The 8,086-nt window shown below is 44.1% G+C and overlaps 1 protein-coding gene across 1 annotated transcript; it reads right to left on the bottom strand.

Moving 5' to 3' along the window:
* Positions 1-119: 119 nt before the first annotated feature.
* On the bottom strand, positions 120-8,059 carry LOC116378254 (ATP-binding cassette sub-family A member 3-like; the record flags this gene model as incomplete). Its single annotated transcript, XM_031840095.1, has 12 exons — positions 120-585; positions 777-987; positions 1,091-1,246; positions 1,558-1,712; positions 1,836-1,965; positions 2,072-2,218; positions 4,013-4,194; positions 4,290-4,463; positions 6,209-6,329; positions 6,544-6,660; positions 6,757-7,016; positions 7,852-8,059. Coding segments are annotated over 12 exons (2,016 nt in total), but the record flags the coding sequence as incomplete, so codon positions are not given.
* Between the last annotated feature and the right edge of the window lie 27 nt (positions 8,060-8,086).

The following is an 8,086-nucleotide window of genomic DNA, read 5'->3' as shown; positions in this document are numbered from 1 at the left end:
AGTGTGGAGTCAAAGTCCAAATCGTGGGGAGAAAAATATTGATTTTCAGTATATAACAACTACATAAAACAAAGCAAAGGGAGATGGCTATAAAAAGGGGCGGGGGGAAGGAAAGAAATTTAAAGGTTGTGGTAAAATAAGAGCCAATTTTTGTATATTTACCACACTGATATCAGTTTTTTGTATTGCTCTAATAAAATTAAAAAAGGTGTTTAATGCACAGAGCCAAAGAGAGAAAAAGCCATACGGTTATTATATGTATTTATCATAATCATATACCCAGAGTAAGTGCAGGTCGGCCCCTTTCACAGAAGTTATTATGTCAGCAGGTGTGATTTCGTGTCAATGGTCTTTCTACCTTTTAGGCCACTTCACACTTTCCACTGTGTTATTGTGAATGAATGAATGAACGAACAAAGACGTGACTGACTCACCTGTTGGTGCTTTCTTTGGGCAGGATGTAAGAGAGCTCAGCCCCCGCACTGCTCTCCAGCGTGGCATTAGGAACATACATGTGGACGAGACGGGTGATCTCGGACACGTTACAAAGAGCATCCTTCACTATCACCATGTGGTAGCCAGCACCTGGTGAGCAGAAGAAAGGAGGCCTGTATAATTAATTGTAACAATTCATGTAGTTGAATTACTGGAGTTTCAATTCTCCTGAATGTCCAGGTCTGGATTATAAAGCAAGAAAAGCATGACTGTCTTTTAAAAAGCTGACTACATATTTGGCAACTGAGAGTTACATTTCACTGCAGCCACTTCCCACTCACCATATTTGCTCTTGAGGAAGAGCGGCGACCCGCTGCACTGCAGCTCTCCTCCCGCCATGATGGCGATGCGGTCACCGAGCAGGTCGGCCTCGTCCATAAAATGCGTGGTGAGCAGGATGGTGCGACCGCGCTTCTCCCCTTGCAGGAGGTCCCAGGTGGCACGCCGAGCTGATGGGTCCATACCCGATGTGGGCTCATCTAACATCACCACCTGGAGGAAGGACCAGGTTAGGGATGAAGAGATGAGACGTGGTTAATGCGGCGGAAGGATGGGACGAAAGTAATGAGTGAATAATGCTCATGACTTTCTTCACCTTGGAGTCTCCAATGAGGGCAATGCCAATAGAGAGTTTTCTCTTCATGCCACCAGAGAGGGTCTTGGAGCGAGCCTGTCGCTTGTCCTCGAGGTTCAGGATACGGATGGTCCGGTCCACCTCGTCTGGAATCTTGTCTTTGGAGAAGCCTTTCAGCTGGATATCAAGCAGATCAACACACAAATAATAAACATATAGTTGAAATAAAAAAATTAAAACTGGCCATTATAAACTTTGTAAAAGGTAGTATTTATGGCAGAGCTGGATAACATTAGATGGTACAGATGTACCCGATAAAATGGCCAGGGAGTGTATTCATGATATTAAAACAATGTGAACACCTCACAATACACTTTCACTTATGATTTAAAAACTAACAACTAATTAGCACCTGACAATAACAAAGATTCAGCTCAAGTATGTGTGTATGTGTGTTTTTGTGTATAAGTGCATGATCGTGCGGGTACCTGAGCGTAGAAGAGCAGGTGCTCTCTGACAGTAAGGTTATCAAACAGTACGTCATGCTGGGGACATAGTCCCAGACTGCGGCGGATCAGAGCCATGTCCTGACAGATGTCGTACCCGTTGATATAGGCTCTGCCACTGGTGGGAGGAAACAGCCCTGCAGGCAGGCAGGCAGGCAGGCAGGCAGGCAGGCACACACACACACACACACACACAGTTGAGTTCAGAATGTTTCCGAGGCATTTATGTTTGATTGTGTGTGTGTACACTAGCTGGTCACCTGTCAGCATGGACAGTGTCGTGGTCTTCCCAGCACCGTTGTGTCCTAGCAGCACCGTGATCTGACCCTCAAACATGTTCACCGTGAGATCCCGCACAGCCTGCCGTGTCTTGTTGCCCACTTTGAATTCCTGTCGATGGGATAAACCCAAAACATTTACATGCATTACCTGAGGAAAAAAGGTACGGCGGCAGAGTAACCTTGTTGACCCGTTGGGTGTCTGTCTTGCTGCTCACCTTAGCGAGGTGTTTAATCTTGATCCCGGAGACAAGTCCAGCTGGCTCCTCCTCTATAAACTCCCCTTTCAGAGCCTTTTCTGCATCCTCCTCTTCCTCTTTCTCATTCACCAAAGCCATTCGGGGACTGCTGCACCAGTATGAAGGCTGATGGAGATGAGGCAGATGTGGGGATTGAGAGAAAGTGGGGGATAGATAGAGGTAGGAAGTGGAGTGGGTTAAAACTGGAAGCTGAATAAAAGAGTGCTTTGCAATCCCAGTGTTCATTTCCCAACACGTTGTACAGCATGAAAGTCAAAAATGGCATCATATATTGCACACGCTGTACGTGTGTATTCCTCATGATTTTTCAGTGAAGCAGAGTAATTACAGGATGCAACACGGGAAGCAGAGGAACAAGATCATTCATAAAGACACAAGAAAGAGAGATTGGGCCGGCATTAACATTGTTCATGTACACTCCTCGTTAGAGGAGGTTGTTTCCTCTGGTGCACTTCCTAAAGACCAGAGTCAAACCTCCACTTTCTAAATCTCTCACACACACACACACACACACACACACACACACACACACACACAAAGTGCGTCAACATGGTATCCACACCCTGCTGGCAGTCTCTTGAATTCCTGATTACTGGGAAAAAGGTGTGTGTGTGTGTGTGTGTGTGTGTGTGTGTGTGTGCGTGCCATTTTGTGATGGTCCATAGTTGTTAAAATCACAAACCGTATTTGTGTTGGCTCGACAGACTCAGACGCTTCCTGTTATTGTAGCCAGCTGAACCCAAAGACTTCCTCAGGCCGATATGTTGTGACCCCCCTGCCCCCGTCACTATATCAGAGCACTTTCACTGAGTGCAGCAATTTATTTAATCTAAGGCAATTTTCCTCTTACAGGAGACCTTGACCTGCTGATGCTGTAAGTGCTGAACACCACCCACTTGCAGTATTCGTCGACATATTAATGTGTCTTTAACTTTAAATCACAATGTAAAAGCCGGTTCATTTCCTGGAAGTGAAAGTTCATGCTTGTTTGTGCATTTCAACATATGTCACTGGCCGTGTCCTTTTTGCTGCACTAGTAGTACTAAGTGTCGTGTTTTTTATTGAGGTGAATGAGCAAGTATGTGTTAAATCGTCTGCCTCTTCTGAAACAAAGCTACTACCTGTATCTGTATCGTTGTCTATTGACCAAACCTTGTATGAACCCCACCAGACAGGGAATAGTTGCGCAAATATTCATACAAAACGCTTGCGCATTGAAGGATTTTTTAGATTAGGAAAAATAAACACCGTATTCAACATTTGATTACAAACTCTTTAAAATCCAAAAGGGAAAATATCTGATAGAATAATAAAACAAAATAAAATAGTTTCTAGACCAAACTGACAACGATATTTAAGAAAATGTATATTTCTAGTTCATACGAAATATCCAACCTCACAAGTTTAACACGATATCAAGTAATCAATAAATGTGGTTTGAAATGCTACAAGCGTCACGACACAAAATCTATTGAACTTTGACATTATGTTTTACTGTGAACTATAACAGTGTTAGGGAAAGATGATTACAAGAACCAACCTGATGACTAGGCGATATTTTGTTTTTACATAACTTCCCCATTTTTTTAGGGGCTCGTGTCTTTTATGTTTGAAATACTAACCGACACTGCAGTTTAGAATAAAAGGCACTGTGAGCAGAAAACAACGTTATCAGATAACTTAAATTATCTGATAACGTTGTTTTCTGCTCACACTGCAGTTTAGAATAAAAGGCACTGTGAGCAGAAAACAACGTTATCAGATAACTTAAATTATCTGAAACGTCGCTTCTGAATGCGTCCTCTGTTCATACTTTCATCCCACTAACGCAGCTGTATTTGGTTGCATCCACAGTGAATGCGAGTGAGCATGTGTGAGCCACCTGGCTTTGAAACATACCAGTACGAAGAAGTAAGACGGTAGAGGGACTCCGTACTCTCCAGGAAAAACGGCCTCCGTGTACCAGGCCACCAGCCCGTAGAGCACAGAGTCAAACAGCAGCAAGCACAACACCTGGGCCATGGAGAAGTCATCATCCACCGTCACAGAGTCAAACAAGTTCGACCACTGGATTCCAACTCCTACAGAGGGGAGGGGGATGAGATAAACATTTTCTTTTTAAATGCGAAAATTAGAAATTTACAAAATTCACTTTAAATACAACCTCAAGTCTCACCTTTGCCTTCAAACATTCCTATGAGCTGAGCTCCCATGGCCATGGCCACGTTGGAGATGAGGCAGGCTGACACCTTCTGGGCATGACTCAGCAAGTCGTAGCGTGGCCACAGGAACAGATAAGGCAGGTAGCTCAGGAAATAGATGAAGCCGCCCGCTGCTGCCGCCACATTGGCTGAAGTTAGAAAGAGAAGAAAGAAAGAGATGCTGAACAACAACAACAGACCTTAAAATAGGGAATTGAACAGCTCTCACCACTCTCTTTCTGTTGCCACAGATACATAAGAACATTGCTGTTGCCGCTAGACAAGCTCAAACACACACACACACACACACACACACATGCATTTGTGGACCTAAGCCAGCGCAAACAGGTAAATTACTATTTGAAGAACCTTTGGTGCAAAACCCATTTCCCTGATTGACGGAGCAAGTCTGTGAGTGCTGTTCAAAGGAAGCATTAGGGAGGATAGATGAGAGACGGTGGACAAACGGGGAAAGAAACTGTGGATGAGGTGAATTAAAAGACTTCCAGCGCTGTTCTTCCTTCCATTTCGGGGCAGCATGACAAGACTTCTCAAAAGAGCATTTCTCATAAAAAGTACATCAGTGAGTGGGGAGAAGTACCCAATCAGCTGTTCACACAAAGGACAACCAAGAGAGGAAAAATCTGTTTTTGTTCAGAAACAGCCAAAGAGGGCACTCAAGGATCCTTTCTGTTAGTTTGGTCTATTTTCAGAAAAGACACTCATCGCTGCCTCTTTCCTATTCTATCTACAAATCATTATGTGTATGTAAAACCCTTTAACCTGGTTGGGGTTCATTTGCTATGCAATGATCTCGGCGTGTTGGCCTTTTTATACATATGTACAGAGCCAGAGGAAAAACAACATGATGATGCAGTTTATTTAGCTCACGTTATCTGTAAAGTTCAGCACTAATTGACTCAATTTTATTGACTTAAGTCAGACTGTCAAATACCACAGTTTGGGCAATTATTCATGGGACCACAGACAGGCTAAGCTGACGGAAGACAGAGCAAGCAGGAAGAAGGAATGAGGAACCGGACAAGATTTAAAAATGTCACCGAAGATACCTTATCTCACCTCTGGGCAGGTGACGGAGCACGTTGCATTACTCAGAGGACAGAACTACTTCAACTCAGCCCCTGTGGACAAAAGCCTTTAAGGCTTAATCATGACTACTACAACTACTCTGCAAGGGGCTGCATTAAAAACTGAGGCTGTGCCGAGCGCTCGCAACATGAGCTGCTTTGTTGCGAAAAATTGGAGGGAGACACTTTTCATTCACATGCTGGTCTGAATGAGTAAGACCGCGAAGACGGAAAGAGAAGGGAACAAGAGAAAGGAGAGACGGGATTTAAATAGTGTTCTTAAGCGGCTGAAGACGGACAGCACTCAGAACTAATTAAAACAAAAAAAGTCCTACTTTTTAAAGTGAACAAAGCATTTCTCATCACCAAGAAAATGAACAATACAACACCAACAGCATAAACAGATTCTATGTGGCAGTAATTACATGACCTAAATGTTTACCCTCTCACAGCTGATCTATACAGACTGTACAAGTGTCTTTGAGCAGATCTTTGCTTATTTTTTTTATAGCTGATGTGCCTTTTATTGCTGTACTTTGAACTCGCTAAGAGGAGGGCGCAGAGCAAACAGCAGACACTTTGACCTACATCTGAGAGCCTACGCAGTGTTACACACACACTGTGCATTTCAGCTAAATGGAGCCAGAGAGTGTCCTGTTAAGAGCACCTGACCTCACATACAGCACAGGACACAAAGAGGCAAGAGACTGACAGTCAAAGAGTAACATCATTATTATTATTATGTAATGTTAATTCAGACACACACACACACACACACACACACACACACACAAACACACAAACACCTCGGGAGAAGAAGGCACTGATCATGAAGCTGAAGTTGATGGTGGCCACAGTGAAGACGAGCAGGAAGACAAAGACCAGCGTGGGGTCACTGTAGGACAGAACTGCTCCATAAGGGCTCACCTAAAGAAACAGAAAGAAATGAACCCAATCGTGCAGTTGGTCAAAATTGAATTATTATGAATTACATTTTTCACTCTCTTTTCCTCTTGGTTTCACTTAGTTCCAACTCACACTGTATGAAGTGTTGCTTTGAGAGCTACAGCTAAGCTACATAGTTGTACTGCTTAAACTATTACGTGCTGGAATGTAACAATGCTTTGTAACACTAACTCACCTGGACACAAAGGAGCAGGGTGACAAAAAAGATCGAAATGGAGAGGAAGAGGAAGAACATGAGAAACCAGGCACTCCAGTGGAGCCAGTTGCTGAGGCCCATCATCCTCATGTACTCCTGAAACGCATGAAAAGAAAACAGTTGAAAATAAGGAACAGTTCCATCACTAATTTCAACACCCAGAAACAAAAAGTCCCTTGTAGAAACACAAACCTTGAGCTTCCTTTCCTTCTCCTGCACCACAGATCGTACTATGTTGAGGGAGGTGTAGGTAAAGCTGAGCACCAGTAGCAAGGGCAGCTGGTTCTGAATGGCCAGGATGAAGACGTCATATATAAAGGCAGGGTAAGGAAACCGTGACAGGACCACTCTGATTTGTGGCAGCAGAGAGGCGGCGGCCGTTCTGTTGTAAGAGCGCATGATGGCTCGGTCCACTGCATGCTGTACAGCCAGGAAACCCTCTCGATAATAACCTTAAAAAGAGAAATATGAACGCTGTGGAAAATATGTTGTGGCACAACCCCACTTGCAAAGAGACCTGTTCCACGAGGCAAAGTCCTTCTAACTTCCCTCTAAAAGTTAACATGAAAATGGGTGAGAGGCCTTGAGGAACCAAAGTCGTGAGTTGTTATGCATGTGGAGGTTGGAAATCCATATTTATGCGACTCTAAAAGCTTGTCAGTTCTATTATGCTGAGAGGATGACTTCATCTTTTAGAGCATCCCTCTTTAAAACTTTATTATTAAAAGGGTTAGAGCCACAGCAGAACAGTGTCATCCCCAACTTATCATCATCATCATCATCATCATCATCATCATCATCATCATCGTGTTCCCGTCAGTTACGCTTAACAAATCAGACATCCTGACAGACAAATGGGAAGATAAAAGTTGAGGATATTTGGTGCTCGACACCTCACTAATGCCTCACAAATGATGCGAGGGTACAATCCTAGCAGCACCAAAATTTAGACGCGCGGGGGCCGGGGTTGCCATGGAAACACAGCCTGCGGCGAGGGCTCCAGAGATTGTGGAAAATAAGTGCTTTTCATAAGCCATGGTCTCTGTTTTATCAGAAATATAAAAACCTGTTTTGACTTAATACTGTGGCTGCTTAAAGGGCTAATCAGGATACCTCCCATAAGAAAGGTGAAGGTTGTTTCTTTTGCGATGAAAGACCCTCTCATGATGGTTCAGTAGCATCAAAGCAGACATGATTGTTTTTGGGGGATTAAAGGTGAAGTGGGAGAGAAAGATAACGAGAAACTAAGTGACGAGGGTGTAATAGCAAGAGGCCGTGCGTTCTCACCAGGCGTGCCCCCCTCCTTGTCATACTGCTCCCTCGGGCCTGGCAGCTGAAAGAGGGGAAAGAGGCTGAGCGTGTGCCAGTCGAGGTCATTGTTTGGGTTCAGCTCCAACCTCTCCCGGGGTGGGGCTCTGCGTGGGGTGAAGCTGAAACGCAGGTGGTAGCTCACCTGTATACGAGAGTGCAAAAAGAAAGAGGGGAGAGGACATCTTTATCAACTTGGCTTCAAGTAGTGCCT

This window comes from Anarrhichthys ocellatus, unplaced genomic scaffold (assembly GCF_004355925.1).
Source record: "Anarrhichthys ocellatus isolate YVR2014 unplaced genomic scaffold, GSC_Weel_1.0 scaffold2306, whole genome shotgun sequence".
Classification (NCBI taxonomy): Eukaryota; Metazoa; Chordata; class Actinopteri; order Perciformes; family Anarhichadidae; genus Anarrhichthys; species Anarrhichthys ocellatus.
This window is presented reverse-complemented; position numbering and strand designations above follow the sequence as displayed.